The sequence below is a fragment of the Archocentrus centrarchus genome, chromosome 22, assembly GCF_007364275.1.
Source record: "Archocentrus centrarchus isolate MPI-CPG fArcCen1 chromosome 22, fArcCen1, whole genome shotgun sequence".
NCBI lineage: Eukaryota > Metazoa > Chordata > Actinopteri > Cichliformes > Cichlidae > Archocentrus > Archocentrus centrarchus.
In genome coordinates this window covers 27,648,467-27,668,140 of record NC_044367.1, presented here as the reverse complement: position 1 = coordinate 27,668,140, position 19,674 = coordinate 27,648,467, and the positions used below count along the sequence as shown (strand labels likewise).

Below are 19,674 nucleotides of genomic sequence, written 5' to 3'. Positions count from 1 at the left end.
CCACTCAACCCTAAGCTGTTCCTCTCCTCTACTACTCATCTCTAATCCTCTCCATCCTGCTCACTTCCAACAAAAATCTTAACATCTTCAGCTCTGCCCCCTCCAGCTCAGCCTCCTGTCGTTTTATTTCAGTGCCACTGTCTCCTCACCATCCATCATAGCAGGTCTCACTACCCTCTCGCAAACCTTGCCTTCACTTGGGCTGTTATCCTATCACACATCACGCCCCAACACTCGTCTCCACCTCTCTTTAGGGTCATGGTTGACCCCAGATATTTAATCTCAGCCACCTTCACTACCTCTGCTCCTTGCAGCTTCACTGTTACACCCTTCAAACTCTCATTCACACACATGTATTCTGTCTCACTTCTACTGACTTTCATTCCTCTTCTCTCCAGAGCATACCTCCACCTCTGCAGGCTCTCCTCCATCTGCTTCCTACTCTCACTACAGACCACAGTGTCGACTGCGAACATCATAGTCCACAGATCCCCTGCCTGACCTCACCACTGCTTCTCTCCAATATCAGCCCAGCCAGCTCTCTCTCCCTTTGCCAATCATAGTCTCTACATTTAAAGTCCCTACTCTCACCTTTGCCCCCCAACCTGCCTCCTAACACACCTTCCACCTTTCTTCTTCCTTTGTCTTCACCCAACAGCAGCAGAGTTTCCACCAGCACCCTGTTGGCCAACAGCACCAGAGGAGGTCATTGTTAACCTGGGCCCTCACTGATCTGGTATGAAAATGTCATTCTTGATGATCCACGTTTGATTTGACAAAGATTTTACAACAGACGCCCTTCCTGACACAACCTCCCCATTTATCCGGGCTTGGGACCGGCACTAGGAGTACACTGGCATGTGGCTGGGCAAAAACAAGGCAGTTAGTACATTTCAGTAAAAGTAAAGCTAAAACTGAGTTTGAATTTTTTATTTATTTAGAAAAAAAAAAAAGCTCAAACAATACTGCAGTACTTAGAAAAATATATAGGAAATGTCTCCCAATTTTATTATAAAAAAAAAAAAACCTGAGCTACAATTTAGGCCTTAACTATTTTAAACTAAACTAAGAGTAGATATTTTTACACAAAAACTAAACTGACTGAGTCAAAACCAGCTTTGGAAAAAATGAACTGAGCTAACCTGAAAAGAAGAAGCACCCTGAGAGTGCAGACCTCCACCAGGGCAGCTCAGTCTGGCCAGTATTTCCCGCTAAGGGATTATAATATTGTATGTTGTATATATTCATTTTATTTTCTTTGTTCTTTTTAAAAGTACTTTAATAAGTTTGCAGCGCAATAAAAATCAGATCAGGGCAGCAGGACAGATGTTTACTTACACAAACATTATGCAGGAGCAGGTCATGATAATATGTGTTTGTATTTATTTGTAAATAACTGGACACGAATAACTTGAGCTTATTATATAATATTAATCTACAGCATATTTCAAACTAACCTGGCAGCTCATTCTCTTTTTCTTGACAATACAAAACATATGAAATGTAAAAGTGAGGTCAGAGGTCAAATGTGACATGATATTTGGATGCAAACTATAATGCGATATATCCCTATATATCATTTGTCAATGCAAACAATGGCAGTAAGAAACCTAGTTTGAAAAAGCTCTATATATCATTATTAATGGATCGTGAACATGACCCCGCTCTGCACTCCTACAAAGTTTTATCAGAATTCGCTCCAAACTTTTCCATCTATCGTGTTTACAGACAGAATGGCACACGCACACATGCAACACTAACAAAAACCTCCTTGGTGTAAAGTACCCTGGAAGCTTACAGTACTCGATCAGCTCCGGAAAGCTGCAGTTTGTGACGGCTCTCATAATTTTAGGGTGACGTACTGCAGCATCACTTATGAGAAACATCATGTACATGTAATATGACAACAAAGATCCATAAAGCACTTTTTCTTTACTGAAATTAAAACACTTTAAAAAAAAACATTTATTAAACAGCAGAGGTAAAACACAGCTGAAGCAGTGGACGGTATTTACACGTTCATAAAGAGCACCAGGAGGGCAGCTACTTATTCAGTTACATCAGTCAGTCCCAGGTCATTCGAGCAGCTCTCTCCCCGCTGCTGCCGGCTCTGATCCAGCTGTTCTCCATTCATGTTGATAGTATCATATCTAAGAGGTCACTTCAGAATATATTTGATGCAGAAACTTGGAAAATATCAGTTATATCCCTGTCAGTAGAAAGGCATGCATTCTTCAAAAGAAGAAAAAAAAAATCAAATGCAGCATCCACTTTCACAGGCTGAGCCTTAGTTTGAATAGATTTATTGTATATGTCTGTGCCTTTACACTCCACCATAGCTATTCCTGGTACTGCCTCTCTGTGGACGTGGCGAAATCTTCCAGGACATTCCTCAGGTACTCAAACGTCGGTCTCTCCTCTGGGTTCTCCTTCCAGCAGTGACACATGATGCTATAAAGAGCATCGGGGCAGTTGTCTGGCTTCGGCATTCTGTAGCTCCGCTCCAGGTTCTGAATTACCTCTGGGTTGGACATACCTGAAAAACAGGTAAAGTGTTTTAAGCAGTTCTAACTAATTTGGTGCTATAAAATATTTGGTGATAGCCTAGAATAAGTAAAGTGAATATGATTATTTACCCGGGTAAGGAATGCGTCCATATGTCACTATTTCTGTGAGCAGGATCCCAAATGACCACACATCAGATTTTATGGAGAAGGTTCCGTAGTTAATAGCTTCTGGGGCGGTCCATTTAATGGGGAACTTTGCACCTAGATACAAGGGAGAACGTTTAATTAAAAAAGACCAGGTGGAAGTAAGGCAGACAAGAGATGGGAAACACCATCTAGCCTGATAAAAGGTTCAGAAATAGGGCTGAAGCGATGCTGTGATGTAGGTGAAGCTGCTGTTACCCTCTCTGGCTGTGTATTCATTGTCCTCGATGAGTCTTGCGAGTCCAAAGTCAGCTACCTTGCAGATGAGCTCATGAGAGACCAGAATATTGGCAGCTCGCAGGTCTCGATGGATGTAATTTTTCTGCTCAATAAAGGCCATGCCATCAGCCACCTGCAGGGGGCAGCACATGATAAAACAAGCCATCATTGTGTGTGTGTTCAAGCACAAAATAAATGGCAGTAGACGTCCTGTGTGTATTTTAGCACTCTGTGTTAGACACATGAACCATCCGATTTCCTAGAAGGGAGCTGAGCACCTCCCCGGGTCAGTTCTTTCTGCCCTTTTACCGCTGTACTCCACCCAGGTGCACAACACCAGCTCTACTTCCTGAAACAGAAAGCTGCCTCTACCTTCCCACAGTCTGAGAGATTATCACTGCGACAGTTTGTGATTCATTTAAGTAGAACACAGCTCATTTCCAAATACACGGACCTCATAGGAAGTCTGATAGCACACCAAATGGGAAATTGGTCTTGGGAAAAAAAAAGCTGAGGTTTTCGTCAGAATCCACCATGTCACCAATTCATTTATGTAATTATCAAGTGTTTCTAAAGCAGTGATGCATATCTCAGGTATGAGAATGTGTCACATAGGCAGCACTGGCCTGGGGAGTCCTGCCACCTCTGCCTCTCTGTAACATGTTTCATTCATTTGATTTTGGCATGAAATATATAATCTAAAATATTTTAAACTTCTTAAGAACACATTTATATATGTGCTCTGCACTCTAAAAATACTCAAATCTGTAATTCCTCTAACTGCATGCATGAACTTTGATTTAAACATAAGGCAGGGTTGTGGGTTAAAGTTTCCAACACTGAGGGAAGACCAAGATAATAAATCACATTTGTCTTTATGGTCCATTGCACGGTGGTAAGAGTTACCACAAACTCTATCAGTGCAGTCGAAAGCTTTCATTCTGAGAAAAATGTGCATAAACTCCAGCCCTCTGCAGCGAGCTCTGAGGCGCTGTAGAATCTGCCTCCCGCACATCAAGACTCTTTTGTCGGGTTAGACTTTGAAGCTTCAGCCTGCCTTCCTGTGGGTTTGTTTTCCATTCCCAAACCCACAACACGTTTAGCTTCTTTTACTGACAGGTTAAATTTCCAAGAAGCAGTGGGTACAAATAGTAATGTACGCTTAAACTGACAGAAAAAGTTTGATGAGTTTGGGAAACCGGCCCTGCAGCTGAGGCTCATGTGAAGTCAGCATTTAGCTGGTTTAGCTTAGCTTTGCATTAAGAAAGACAAAATTCAACTACACTTTTTCATTCTCAGCCTGAGCTTATTATAACACTTTCACTGCTGTGTCAAAGCCCATACTTAACTTACCAAAAAAGGAAAAAGTGAGTCAAATAAATTCAGTCACCTTATTTAAAGGTGACATTTTTGTTAACACAGAATCAAAAAGTCAACTTTTTTTTTAAGTTTCAGGTTCTGTCATCACACCCCCAGTTTGTTATTTCAGCACAGTTTGCGTCTTTGTGCAGACTCAGCTGAGAAAATGTGCGATAAAAAAAAAAAGCTTGTTTGTATAATTGTCCCCTTGTCCCCGGAGATAATAGGCCTCTGTAGTATTACAGTTTTATATGTGCCAAAGTGTCTAGACCTGCATTCACCAACATGGCTTCACATCTGCACACACACACACACACACACACACACACACACACACACACACACACACACACACACACAGGCCTGGTATTTTCAGCAGATTAGTCTGAGTCTCAGCAGTCGGCCTTGTGCTAGAATAATAGGAAGTGAAAAACTACATGAAAGTGAATCTCATAAATGAAGTGTAGAGAGGCTAGTGGTGAGTTCACAGTGAAAATAAATATCTTGCCTGAGCTGACATCTCTATCAGGACGTTCATGGGCAAACCGCTGCCCTCGGTTGTTTTCAGGTAATCCACCAGGCTACCTGTAAGAAAAACACAGTTTTCAGGCACTCAGAAAGAATCACAGGCACAATAAAGGCACATCCACATTACTGACTGTTGTGCACAGAAACTTGGGCAACAATGAATTTTAAAAGGAATTGGAAAAACCATGCAGTGCCCACAAGACTAATTACATTTTCCTTTATTGAAAAAAGCCCTCTCGATTCCCCACAGCCATAAATAAAGTGAGCCGGACCAGAATAGCAGCTCAAATCAGTGAACATAACACTGTGAGGAAGTACAGAGAACATCAGTCAAGTTTCTGATAGCTGACTTTGTGCTGACTTTGATTAGCAGAGAACAATACCTCGGTACACCACCCAACCAAGTCAAACCAAAGGAAATGCTTTCAGAGGAATGACTGTGCCAGGAAAGAAGAGGCAGTTATTCCTCTGTTTAAGTCCGGAAGACACCTTTTTAAAATCGGAGGATCAGAGTAACGCTCTTTGTCGAGGTCACAAAGGCAAGCTGGGATGGCACGCCTGTTATTTTCCATCTTTGTTGTCTCTGATAATATAAAAACAGAGAGAAACTGAAAAGATGGGAGCTCCAGAGCCATCATTTCTTTTCACAACAGAAGCAACAATTGTGTCCCGTTCACACGTGGATCCCAGACAAAGAGACGGCCTCACATAGAACCAGAGCTGCTCACAGAAGACTGTACAAAGGCACGCCATTCAAACCGGCTGCAAGGCTGCTGTTGTGTTTGTGACGGCATCTCATTTTGTGATTATTCCTCTAAGTGATTTCTGAGGTTCAAATGAGAAAGATACAGGATCGCTTTCACGTGAGAGCCAAACTTGTGAGCAATAAACCTTTATTGAGTGTACTGCCACTGCCGCCATGATTTGTGGTTCACATATGTTATGTAAGAGGACAGGGGAAAAAGAGGAAGAGCCAGCGGCGAGATGCTGAGCAAACTGTTATTCAAAGGGCTGCAGTGTGTTTGTTTACTGCCGCGCGGTGCAATGTGCCGACACTTGTGTAAATGTGTCCCTGGAAGAGAGCCAGGCACCATCAGGGGTCTCTGTGAGCAATAACACAGTGATTCATCCGCTCCTAATTTAACACCCTCCGTCTCAGACCGACCCGGAGAGACTTCCTCCTGATGTGTAAACACCAGTAACCTGTCTGGAGGGGGGGCCCAGGAAAGAAGTGAAAGTTCATGTTTGCTTTGAAACATTTCAGCACACAGCAGCGAGGGCCGCGAGGAGAAGCTGAAAATAGCCTATCAGAAGCGTGGCCTCTTCATGCGCTGAGGGGAAAGGCTCCTGAGTTACTGTAGCGCCTTATTCAGGTTTCCTCAAGTGGCTTCGCTCGTGTAAAAATCACAGGTGGACGGCTCTCTTATCGTACATCAATCAAACAAACAGAGGGGCAGCTGTGGATCAGAAACCTACTCCACTAATTCAGCAGGCTCACTGGGGTGGAGCAGACGCATGATGACATTATGACTCATGAAAAAGGAGAAACGCGTTAAGCTGCCGGTCTTTTGTTCAAGCATGTGCTTTCACCCAGAGTCTGATAGCAGATCAACATGTTTAATCCTGAACGTCTATAACAGCACAACGACTTATGAAAGAGGTTTTTATTTTTTGTCTTTGCTGCAGGCGCAGAGCTCGCCCTATCACAGCAGGAGATTAAGGCGATGATGATTTCAGACAGGCTCGGACATATTTTAGATGACTTAATTGAACAGAAAGGAGTTGACTACAAACTAATATCTTTTTAATTTACTTGGAAATATTATGGAGTCACGATTTCTGATGCTTCCGGTGATATCTGGAACTCCCTGTGGGTGCATTATTGACTGATCAGTGAAATCCTGCCGGCTGTGGCACACGCTGTGTTTCTACCCACCGTTTTCCATGTACTCTGTGACAATGTAGATTGGCTCCTGGGTGACCACAGCGAAGAGGCGGACGAGGCGAGGATGCTGCAGGTTCTTCATCATGTTGGCCTCTGCCAAGAAGGCTTCCACTGACATTGTGCCCATTTTCAGATTCTTGATTGCCACTTTCCTGTCATTATTGTAGACACCTGAAAACATGCAAATATGTAGATATGACTGGGTTAAACACAATACTCCATGCTAGTGGCTCTGTGTACTTGCACACTGTTGCAAGCTTACAGCAACAATGATTACCTGCTGATGTATTTACCATGTTCACGAGTCAGATATCTGTGCAATGCACCGGCACAGGCTATGAATGCCACCTGCCAACAATCTCAGTGAGACGCTAAAATCGAGGCTTTGCTCCACATTTGCCTCTATGGTTAATATTTATTAAATAACATTAAATACTGCATCATTACTTTTGCAAGTGCGTGGCCATGACTGAGCACACTTGAAAAACGTCAGCCAGGTCACCTGGAGTGAGAAATTTCACAGGATTAGGAGAAAGATTTTTGAAACATTTGGGAGAAATAAGAGTCCATGAACCAGAGTCATGACCGTGGGGCCGTGGATAATTAAACGTGATGCCTGAGATGGTTCAATGCAGGTGAAATGGTTGTAGTTGCTGGAGTCAGAACATTTAAAGCTGTATTGATGTATAAATATGTTTGCAGGCTCAGTGCTTCTCAAAATAAAATTATTGTGGATCAAACAAGTACAAGATTTATTACCACACATCACCAGTTCGAAGACATTTTGATGCAGCTGTTTTTTTGTAGGAAAATGATCTTTATGCCTTATTTTTACTTCCTATTTGTACTTTATAACATTTTATGTGATTTTCTTGCTAGTTTTTTCTTCGTCTGTAATAAAGATTGATTGATATCATATCTCGAAGAAGTGCAGAACTATTGGAAATCCAAAAATGTCAAATTAAGCCGGCCTCAGCTTTAACTGTCTTTGCAAACATTTAATGATATTCAAATAGTCAAATATTAGATTATCAGATTGGACTGACTAACAAACAATGCCCCCCACAGAGCCATGCCACTACTACGGCTAACATTGTTCTGTACATGAGAATTACTGAGCCCAGACTCCCAGGTATTTAAACCCCAGGGGGGAGGGGAGGTTGGCACTGACCCTCTATTGTTCATGTGCGTCATCACGTGAGCCAAGGTGTGAAAAAAAAAAAGGCGTGGGTCATCACTACCAGCAGTTTCAGGTGAAACCACTGTGAGACCTTGCCCCACCCTATCATGTGGCCTACTGAGGCCACCTGAAACAAAGTGTGAGTGGGGTTTGAGGCACTTGGGAAGGGAGCTCAGGACTGCATTGTGTGTGGCTGACAGCTGGTTCATCCCGTGGACAAAAGCTAAGCCACACAGTGCATGCTGTGCAGTGAGGAGTGCTGGGACCGCTGCATCAGAGAAACCACAAACGCACAGCACAGACGAGCCAGGACAGGACTCAGCTGCACTCCTGCACCTAAAGGATAAAGGGCACTCTGTCGAGTACGTGCAGAGGTGGTGGCTGATGACACCAGCTTTCAGTCACCTACAACACCGTCCTGAGCTCCCTTCCCAGGCGCCCCCACTCACACCTTACTTCAAGTGACCTCAGCAGGTCACATGATAGGGTGGAACAAGGTCTCACACAGTGGTTTTACCCAAAACCCCTGGTGGTAATGACGCACACCTTTTTTCACATCTTGGCTCATCTGATGATGCACATGATTATGTGTGGGTCAGTAACCCCCACTCAGGTTTAAATACCCAGGACTCTCCACCTTTTGAGACGTCTTCAAAAACTTAAAGAAGTCTAGTCTCCCTTTTTTTCAGGCTCCTGAGAATATGCCCGGATAATCACATCTCTAAACACAGTGCTTTCGACACAGGTGGAGCGATTCAGCGTGTCCCGAATGAGTGACAGTTTTCAAAAAAAAAAACTTTCATGCAAACAGGATCTCATTCCAGCTCTGGTGAGGCCAATCAAAGCCACAACCGAACAGTTTCGCTTTCAGTCACATGAAGCACTGAACACTTCACATCAAGCATGAAGTGCAGCCATACTGTGGGCAAATTCTGTTTACTATTTAAAGCATCGCTCTGCTCCGTTTATCTATTATGGAAATCTGGTTTGAGAGGGTAGTTACATATTTTCATGTGAATGTGAATACACAGTTCATAGCCTGTGACAGTCACTCCCATTATTCAAGTATGTCACTGAACCAATGTTTGGATGAGGATGAAGAAACAAACAAAGCTCTGGCTACATGCAAGCCAATACTGTAAATACAAAGTGGCTGTGAGAGCAGTTCCATGGTTGGCAAAGTTTAGCTCTTAAAGAGCGGTTTGTTTGGGATGTTAAATGGTGCTGATGGGGGACAGAGAGAAAGTTACCCCTACAATTGAATAATAATGGGTCTGTGGTGCAGATTAGTTCAACTGATACCTCGATGATCAAAACATCTTGTGTCTTGTTTACCTTAATGCTTCACAAGCACAATAGGCATTTGTGGGCATATTGTTAGGAGACATGAGCTCACAGGAAAGCCAGATTTATGTTGTTTGAATGATGTTGTGTAACAAGGTTAATACCTCCCATCATTCTTCAGTTAACCAGCTCAAACAAGCCTACAATTAAGACTGCACTGAGGAAACGCTTCTGCATACACTGCAGAAAAACCCTGGCTAAAACTTTCTGGCAGGCACACAGTCAGGCCCACAACCAGATTGAGCAACTGGGCTTTGTACACATGATCTTTTTCTGCAAAACTCTGCAGAAGTTTCAGAGTCGTGGAAGTGGAAATGCACTGACCCATCCAGACTTCTCCAAACTGTCCAGCTCCGAGCCTGCGCTCCAGTTTCAGGGACTCGCGAGGAATCTCCCACTCATCCTGCCACCAGGGCTTCTGCGGTGCCCTCGACTGACACGGCTTCACCAGCTTTGTGCACAGCCCGTCTGCTTCACCTGGATGACAAAGAAAGGACGAGCATAAAATTATTCAAAAGAAGACTACACAGTAATCATTGATAACTGATAATTAAGAGGCTGCACGCACGTGAGTGATGCTGGACGAGCTCCTTCAGAGAGTTAAAAGAAATCTTCGCTGTGATGTAGAAGCCACCGTTGTCCATGTTGCGGATCCTGTAGTGCTTCACTCCTTCGCCTGTGTTATGGTCCAAATCCCTCACTGATAAGGAGTATGATCCTGGAACAGGAACGTCAGAACCATGCTGATTTCACCTCAAGCATCTTAATCACAGTCAGACACTGCAGGCTTTCCAGCAGACAAATACATAATCTGCTGTGATGAAAAGGAATAGTCATGGAAACGTTGATATTCATATATTTTTGTACTTTTAAGTTGAACATTTTTACTTTTCCCATGATGTAGATAAGAAGTATTATCAGGCAAAGGGGCAACCTCAGGGCTAAAAGTAATGCCAAGATCAAAGTGCCCTAAACTGTGGCTCCTTGATTGGCCACTTGAAGCTTTAATGTTAAAATGGCCTTGACAGGAGAAATAAAATGACAGCCTGCTTTTGTTCTCCACAGATAATTTCCCACTTCATGAAAGCTGTGCTGTGGGGGATCCAAAGTCCTTGACCTCAGATAAAACTGAGGCAAATGCATCAGCTACTCCCATGCAGAAACAATGATTGTTATCGGGGAACATAAAAATGTTTGTTTCCCAGAATGCTTTAAACAGGAAGTATAATGGTGTCACAGAGTTGCAACCTGTGGGGCTGACAAATGAAGCAGAGGCTTTGGTGAGGCAGCATCAGGGGCTCCGCTGACAGCTGGATGATGCTCGGAGCTGTCTGCGAGGTGTCACCTGAAATCCACGTCTTCAACCTTTGGTGAGTGAATCCGTACTATTCTCATATTTATATGCTAACGCTAATGTTAACACACTGTGTGCGTATCTGCGTGCATCTTGGAAACCAGATGCATGCAGACCCATATTAAAGATGGATGCAGCTCCTGAGTCTGTATTTTTTTAATGGTTATCAGGTAGTTGCAAAAAGACTTCTGGTGTTCTGCCAAAAAGTGATTCCGATGTTTCTGTGTGCTTTTATGTGCAATGTCTTTGCTTATATTGGTAAATAGAGTGCAGTCAACCTGATTTAAGAAGGGCTTATATATAAAATGAAGAAATAACCAGTTTTTCAACAATCTTTAGGAGTCTGTGTTATTTTACCTACACTATAATCAATCCAGTGCTTTTTGGCCATTTATAAAATATCTTTATAGATCTGTGATGTTATATTTGTTGCAATTTCTGCAGCCTTCTTAGACAGATTTCTGTTTAAAAAACATTTTTAATGTCAGTGACAGTTTTTACCTTGATAAAAAACAAATATATAAAAGTCACTTTGCCAAAAACTGAGTGCAGCTTCTACCTTGTGACAGAAATGCTGCTTCTCACTCAAAATGACCTGATATCATTCATGAGAGATATGTATGACACATGTTTCACAGATTACAGGTCAACAAGTCATTTACAGTCACTTAAATACAGGCGATCATTTTTTGGCAGATACCGAAAATCACTTTTGGGCAGAGGATCACTTTTTGGCACAACACCGGTCCCACAGAAGTCTGTGAAGACTCGGGTCTGGCCTCTAAACCGTTTCCTGGTCAGTTTCGGGGTTCAGTCACGCTGAGTAAAGCATTAAGTCCATTTTGCACACTTTAGTCGAGGGTATGCTCACAGGCTAACACTCAGATAAAGGTCCATGGTAGCATTTCACCATCTGGTCCAAATATCGTCACTTTTGGTCATAGAAATCCACCATAGTGAAGCTCATGATAACAAACTTGAAGCTTCAAAGCAGCAGCGTGCAAACCAGTGGACAAAGCTCATCTTTTATGCACAGCCTGCAGTTTTTAATCCTGTTACAGTTTGGAAAATTTACCGCCATTAAAAGTATGTCAGGTAGATGCAACCATCACTTTATTAACCTGGCAATGAAAAACGCTTGATGATGATTTTTGGGCAGGTTTTGGCCCTCTGTAATGGATATAGGGTTTGGCACCACAGTCTTCATTGTGGAGACACTGGTACAGTTGTCTCTTTGTGAGAAGCTGCTTTAGGTTTATTTTTTATTTGTTTCTGTGGACTATGAGTCTGGGATAAATAAAGATTGATCAACGGATTTATGGTCATTTTTACCACAATGTGCAGAAACAGCAGTTTTCTTGCAAACTGTGAGTCACACTGTGCTCTGGTGTATTATGACTCAGAGGTAGATACATGTGGTACTCACACTATGTGGGCACGTTTGATTACTTCAACAATTACAAGGTTAATGTACCGATGTTAGAACATCAGAGTGAAGATTGGCGCATAGAAATGTGTGTCAGTGGTTAAGATAATGATTCATGGCACACTTCAGGTGGGATAGCATTCAACAGCTGTGCAGTTTGAAATTAATGCAAAAAAGCAGGAAAGCAAAACTGAAACCAAATTGATGAGGCAAGTTGGGAAACAGGGAGTGGGATTATGGGAAATGCTTGTAATAACAAGACTGATTGATACAGAGGAAACAAGTCATATTGAGTGTGATCTCATTTGTTCCATTTAGGGTTTTAAACGGTTTAAAATGTGTCGTGAGGTGTTTAAGGTCATTTAAACATGAAGGAAAACAGACCGCTGAGAAACCATCTTTAGAAAGACCGGCCGATGTCAGAGCGTTTTACCTTTGGCAGTCTCACTCTCTCGAATCAGGAAGGAACCCTGCGTATTCCCAGGAGCGAGGAGCAGCCTCATGGCTTCATTTCTCGAAATGTTCTTGAAGAACCACCTGCAGCGCAAACACACCAAGTGCTTCACACTTTGAGCTAACCACTTCCCTTCCCTCAGGGACATGTCATGCATTGTATGTATATGAGATGGTGTTAAAGTTGAGTGACATGGCTTTGAGAGGCGTGTCGGCGTGTTTCCTGTATGACGTACGGTTCGGTCTCCACCGTGGACATTGCAACAAAGTTGTAGGGGATGTAGCCCTGCTGGCCCGTGGTGAGAGACTCTGCCAAATACCATTCTGGATCATCCCTGGATGTCAGAAGAGACAGCAACAGTTAGATATCGTAGCTGTGATACATGTCACACAGCTCCAGAAAGCAGGCTCGGTTTGCCCTGAGAAGGCCCCACTGTTCTCTAAGACGTGAATGAAATGGCAGCAGGCAGAGGAAGGTCTGATGTTGTGTATAAGCAGAAAACGCTGCAGAGGAAAGAAGGATTCTCACTGCAGCCTTTTATTCTGCGTAAATGCATCTTTGCATGTCTTTAAACTGATCAGACCAATAGCCTTCATCAATAATTATTATATTTTTAAAACAATGTTAGTCAGGAGTGGTGCCAGGAACTTATAACAGCTTGAGGAAGGAAACCTTTCTATATCAGAAACATATATTTTTTATTAATCAGTTGGTAAATTCTGTCTCACTGCATTATTATGTGTGTACGTGGAACACCAGTTTTTTATTTTGATATATTAGCTTTCATTTTCACATAAAAAAGTGTGAAACTTAAAGCTGAGCGAGCTCACTGGTGTTTATGATTCATATCGTGGTCCAACTTTTCTCTTTCAGTTTGCTGGATACCAAATAAATTATTCCCCTTCAGTTTTTTTCTCCATACATGATCTTATGAGTTTTTTCATTCAGCTGTGGACAGCAGAGAGCGACAGGAAGTGTAGGGTGAGATCATATATTCACATCATCTCCCATCAGAAAATAAACCGGTGACATTATAAATACCTGGCGAGTCTTTACAGACATGCAAGTCCAACAGAACCACGTTCAAAAGAAATATTTGTAAATGTGTAACAGTGAATAAAAACATTTAAATCATTTGTAAATAATTAAATTCCAACATTTAACTGAAAACTGTACAAAGACTGTAAATGTGCTCATTTTGAATTTGATGTCAACAGAACATTCAAAAAATAAAAAGAGCAGTTAGACTGGAAAAGTTGACACTAAAATAGCAACTGCAGAGCAAGAAGCCAGATCTGTTAGTCAGTAACATGATCGGGTATAAAACAGGCGTCGCAGAGATGCTCAGTCTTTCTGATGCTGAGGCCAAATTATCAGTATAACTAAAATACCCACTCATGACCAAGAAATGCCGCAGCCATCTGTTGATGCAGTTCATTTGAAATGGACTGAGGTACAGCTGAAAACAGTCCTGTGGTCCAACCAATCTGACACTAAGGTTTCGAGTTATTATAACGCATGGTTCAAAAGCCAGACTGGTAATGGCTCGAGGCTGCACTGGTTAATGTTGAACCATATACACAAGTTTTCAGGAAAGAGCTCAGTGCACAGCGGTAAACATGCTGCTGGCATCAAATTGAGCATATTTATGTGAAAGAGCAAGTCTCTCAGTTTGGCTCGTCTTTGTACGGTTATCAGTTAAATGATTTTTATTTACAGCACCCCGGAGTTATGGTGTTTCAGTTTTTATGGGGTGAGCGGATAATGATAAAGCAGATTACTTGTTGAGGATCTTGAGTTTGTCTCCTTTCTCGAAGCCGAGGTCACCGTCATGAGTGGGTTCGTAGCTGTAAATGGCCATCACAAAGTTGTCTGCAAGAAAAAAATAGATTTTAGTTTTAATTATTTGAGATACAATTTTACTTACACTTACAATCATAGAAACACAATAAAAAGCTTGTGTCTCTTATATTTATTTATATAAATTCTTTTAAATTTTACAGTTCTACCATATAGTGCTAATTCTCAGCTATGCTGTACGCTAAGCCGCCGATCACCTGTGAGTGAGAGCCGGCTTTGGCGATGGCGATGGTCCCACAGCGTACAGGAAAGCCACATTTCTCTGACATTTACAGGTGACTGCATTAAGGATTCAGGGGAGGATGAAGGCTCATTAAACTGCTGAGTTTTCTTTGATTACTGAACTCGCTGTGTGTCGTTTCTAAAGCGATTCCAGCTCGTACAACAGAAACACGAGAGATAAAAACAGGAAGCTGTTTCCTGTATGAGAAACGCGTCACTACACGATTTACTTTATTGTTTTTATGTTTAATAATCACCCAGATTCCATATTATCCAAAGGATCCAGAAACAAAGTGTGGATGTGGTCGCAGTAACTCAGTTATTTTATGCACACTTTGGCTGGTTACACAAAAATGACAGAGAAACGTCACGGAAACAGAAAATGGAAAAAATGGGTGTTAACAAACAATGAAATGGAAAGATTTACTGTGAGACGGGACAAAGTGCAGAGTTACTCACACTGAAGTAATAAAAATTATTTTTTAAACATTACATGCTTATCTATACTTGTGTATCTCATATGTTGTTCTCATTGTAATGTGTAACACATGCACATATACACACACACACACACACACAGATAGAGACACAGAGAAATACACTTGCTGTTTCCTGTTACCTGGTAAAGGTGATGTAGGAGGTGAATGCTGGGATGGATACGGAATCAGCTGATCTGTGTACTGTGAGAAATAAACAAGATTAGACTTTTTTTATACTTTGTAAGATTCATGTGGAAAAACGAGGCGCCCTCGCACATCGCCGCCGCCGTAAAACCCTGCGCAGTCCTGAGTCTGATCCGTGCATCTTTATGGTAGATCGGAAACGGTTTGGTTTTTTTTTCCCTTCCAGGTAAAATCTCTGACACACACACACACACACACACACACACACACACACACACACACACACACACACACACACACACACACACACACACACACATGTGGTTTTCTCCTTTATTTCTGCTATTTCCAGCCTAATGAGAAATCTAATCTGCAGAGAGGAAACAAACAACACTGGGAGGACACTTTCACCCGCATTTAATTGCACAACCAAAAGGAAACTCCAGCTGAATGAGGAAACCTATTACAACACTGCACAAACACACTGTGGGTTCACGGCTTAGGTGTTTGACCCCCGAGTGGTCATTCACACTCACCACTCAGAAAAATCAAAAGCAGTTCCCACCACAGGCAGATGCTTGTTCACGCACTTATATACACACACACACCACACGTTCATGATGAGCACTTACGGGGTTGCATGACTGGGGGGGTATGGGGCAGTTGCAGTGTTCACAGATTTCATCCAGGTTCTCGATCCAGTCGCTGTCCGAATAATCCGAACTGCAGTTACAGCCCATCTTTCCTGCAGGTTGGAAACTTGAGGTTATTTTTCATAATGTGCTGGTCATAAAATATTAACACCTTAGATCAACAACAAGCGGCAGTTCAAAAACCAGATTTTAGGCATGTATTTAAAATTATGTGAGTCAACTTCTCTTAGAAAATATACAGGAAAAAATAGAGTATAAAAATAATCTTTTATGGCTGAATTAGAAAATTATGTGCACTGAAAATGTTTTACTGCCGAAAACCTGCTTCAGTCGGATGTGACTGAGGGCCTTGCCTCAAAATGGAGGCTTAGAGGTAAATGAGGCTCTGAGACCTGTGAAAGCGCTGCTAACCTAAATCAGTTAAATCACACCCAGATCTGACAAAGTTTGAACCCAATGTTCAGCCGGCCTCGCAGCACTGTACCAATGTTAATCTTGTATAATCCAGCGTCTGCACGTGCTCTGTTTTGTGTTTTAGACTGCTGCTCTGCATGAACCGGCTTTCTCAGGCTCGCCCGGCTCCCATCGGACCATTCGTGGAACAGGGTCAGTGGGCCAATCGCCACAGCCGTCTGTCCCGAAGGTTCAAAGCCGTGAGAAAAATCTGGAGAGGCCTCATCCGGCAGCCACAGCCCTCCACTGCCCTGAGACCCCGAGAAAGGACTCGCAAAGGGATCAGCGGGCCAGGAAGAAGTTCTTATTTTATTAGCAGCACTCCTACACTTACTGGCACACACTCAGAGGGTAACACAAGTCAGCATTTTCCACCGAGGGACTACCCTCTGCTTTCTGTCATCTGCATCTGAAGGCCTTTCCAAACTCAAGCTGTTGTTATTGTTTTCAGTCCGGCTTCAGTGAGGGGACTCCAGATATTCAGCCTTCAGGAGGTGATGCGATGACCCGAGAGGATGAGACTTCTGTCTGACTCATCGTCAGCGACGCTTGTAGAAATAAACCATGAAAAACATCTTTTTGTAACAGTAATAGACTGTAGTAGAGTGAATATAGAGTATATTAGATACATTAGATTAACTGTATTAGAGTATAATAGAGCTTTGATTGAGTTTTTATCTAAATTGCTGCAGCAGCAGTATAACAGCATACTGTTACATTTTTACCATTTTAATATTTCTCAGTGTCTGCATCCTTTCCCACACACAGACAAACCTATGTAACAAATATTCTTCTATTAAAACATTTAAAAACAAATGTATTAATTAGATTCACGAAAAGCGTTTGTATTTAATTACAAGAAATCGGATTGCTCTTTTGTGGTCACGGCTTCCTTGTAATGCTGATTTATATCAGCAGAGGAGAAAACATAACTGTAACTGAACGCGCTTTGTTACTGTGCTCTGTGTCAACACAATAAGAGAGATTTCAGCAGCCTGAACATTATTTATTTTTTTAATTTATTTTTGCGTGCTGCTGTTCTTCAGCTCCGAACGTTAGATTTCAAATCCAATAAATTTCACACAAATGTCTAAATTTTAAAACAGGCCTCTGGTTTATGTGGAATATTTGCTTTAACACATTGTAATATGAAAGGAGTTCAGATGTTGATATTTTTATATATTAAATCAGGGTTATTTGTTTCTTTAACCGAATCTCAAAGTGAGGCTGAAACTCTGAAACTCACCTCTCGAGATATGAAACGTCTCCTCAAGCGTCCGGTGATGTCAGATTTCAGGCGCCCCCATCGAGATCTTTTTAATTAAATACTTCTATTCATTAAAAGAGTTGTTTAAGAGCAGCAGCACTTGAGCCTGGGTGTGAAGATGTCATCATCCGCTTCCCTTATTATAACACTATCACAGGAGTGCTGATGTGGTGCCTGCACGCACACATGCGCACTCTGAAGGAGAGCGACCCAGAGAGTTTCCTGTCGTTGAGGGTTGAGGGTTGCTCTGCAGGCTTTTAACAGGTGCTTACTGTGCAGCTGTGTGTGAGCAGGGGGGAACGTTACAGGCTCTACGGTAAAGGGGTCAGGGCAGCGCCTTTCCCAAAGAGGGGAACAACACGTGAATTTTCCAAAACAGTTTAGAAACGGAGGGGCCTTTGTAGGCCGCGAGACAGCCCCCAGGTTACATTTGCATGCTGTTTGCATTTAACATGCGAGTCCCTGACCTTTAAGGCAAAGAAGGTCTTCCACATGCAGCTGAGGTGGTGGTCCAGAGGTGTTCAGAAGATACCATTGCTGCACTTGGGGCAGTGGTGTTTCCTGTGGTGGTTTTAAGCGTCAGGTGTTCAGTCAAGAGGACTACAAAGATTTCTTTTTACTCAGACGTGCGGTTCAGGGATATTTTTGTCTGTGGCCAATAAAATGAACCTTTGGTCTCAAGTTTTTTTTTGTTTTTTGTTTTTGTTTTGTTTTTTAGCTTATTTATTAAAAAAAAAAAAAAAACTAGTCACAAATACCACACCTCCTCTATATAGTACATGTAGTAGAGTGCAGTTTATTCATTATTGTGACGCTCGATCGTGGTCACATTCAGCCCTGAGAGAAGACCTAAAATAAAAAGCCTCTCTGGCTGTTAACACCCTCTGAGCCTGCGCTGTCGCATCTTCTACATTTCATACGACTCTAGCCGTGGACCGCATCTCTTCTCTTGTGGTGAACAACTGCTGCTACAGAGCATGCACCGGCAGGAAGTCAGTCCAAACATTACAGGAAGTGCACAGAAATATGTGCTTAGAAGACTGCCACAGCATAGATTGTCTCACTCACGATGAAACCACCTGAGTTCAGGCTTTTTTTCCGTTAAAGTACAGAGTGTAAATCTAGGAGGATGTGTGAAATGAGCCTCAGTTTTTGAAAGTTTGAGAGTGATATTTGTCACAGAAGCAGCTTAAATACGAAGGTGCATCTTCACGTAATCTGCTGCTGGAGATGAAGTCTAATTTAAAAAAAGGGTCCCACCATGTTTGGAGATCAGCTCTGTGTGGGCCTCCTGAGGGTATTCCTTTCTTCCTCTCTGCCACAGTTGTCACTACTTCCAAATGTGGTTGGAAATCACATTCTGTTACGCAATCAAACTGAGATGCTATCAGAAAGTTTTCCAGCCCTCCTACCTCCTGCTACTCGATGCAGGTGCTGGCCTCTTTCATGAATCTAAATGAGGTGTCGTCTTTTCTTTTCTTTTGGCTCTCATGCTTACTCATGTACATCATGTAAGCTTGCTTAGATTATTATTCTGTATTTACTCTGTAATATCAGCTCCTGCTTATTTGATGGAGTGTGGAGTGATACGGGGGAAAAAAGGGTCACGGGAAAGTATCTGCAGGCCAAAGATCGAGCAGCCTGAGAAACACAAGTCTGCAGCTCTTTATTATGAAAGCATTCGCTCGAGAATAAGGCCTCAAGCTACAGTACTTAATCCTCTGTGGTTTCCATATGATCCTCATTTCCATGTCTCTCCCTATTGAGGTCCCACAACACACATGAGATCATACAACTCCTGAAGTATGCCACTTTGTGATCATTTCAACAGTCCTAGTTGTGCTCTCGTTTAACAGAGTGACCGCGCTCTGCCAAGGCATATTTGGTGTCTTGGTTGGCTGTGTCTGCTTCTGCACATCCCTCCAGGGCCCCATTCATATGTTAGTGTCACACTGGGTCACGACTGACTCCTGGGAGGAAAGAAGACACCATTGTGCCTGGGTGGCTTTGGGGCTGAGGTTGGATGATAGAGATGGATGTGAAGAAGCATGTGGTGACGTTTTCCCCTCGGTCGCA

The 19,674-nt window shown here is 42.5% G+C and overlaps 1 protein-coding gene across 1 annotated transcript; it reads right to left on the bottom strand.

Moving 5' to 3' along the window:
• Window positions 1–1,352: 1,352 nt before the first annotated feature.
• Window positions 1,353–17,723, bottom strand: lck (LCK proto-oncogene, Src family tyrosine kinase). Its single transcript, XM_030718210.1, has 13 exons — window positions 17,578–17,723; window positions 15,858–15,970; window positions 15,222–15,282; window positions 14,302–14,392; window positions 12,756–12,854; window positions 12,500–12,603; window positions 9,855–10,004; window positions 9,611–9,763; window positions 6,754–6,933; window positions 4,798–4,874; window positions 2,910–3,063; window positions 2,637–2,768; window positions 1,353–2,536 (listed from the first exon to the last, which is right to left on the bottom strand). The coding sequence occupies exons 2-13, from the start codon at window positions 15,963–15,965 to the stop codon at window positions 2,340–2,342; spliced, it is 1,506 nt and encodes a 501-aa protein (XP_030574070.1). The 5' UTR covers window positions 15,966–15,970; window positions 17,578–17,723; the 3' UTR covers window positions 1,353–2,339.
• Between the last annotated feature and the right edge of the window lie 1,951 nt (window positions 17,724–19,674).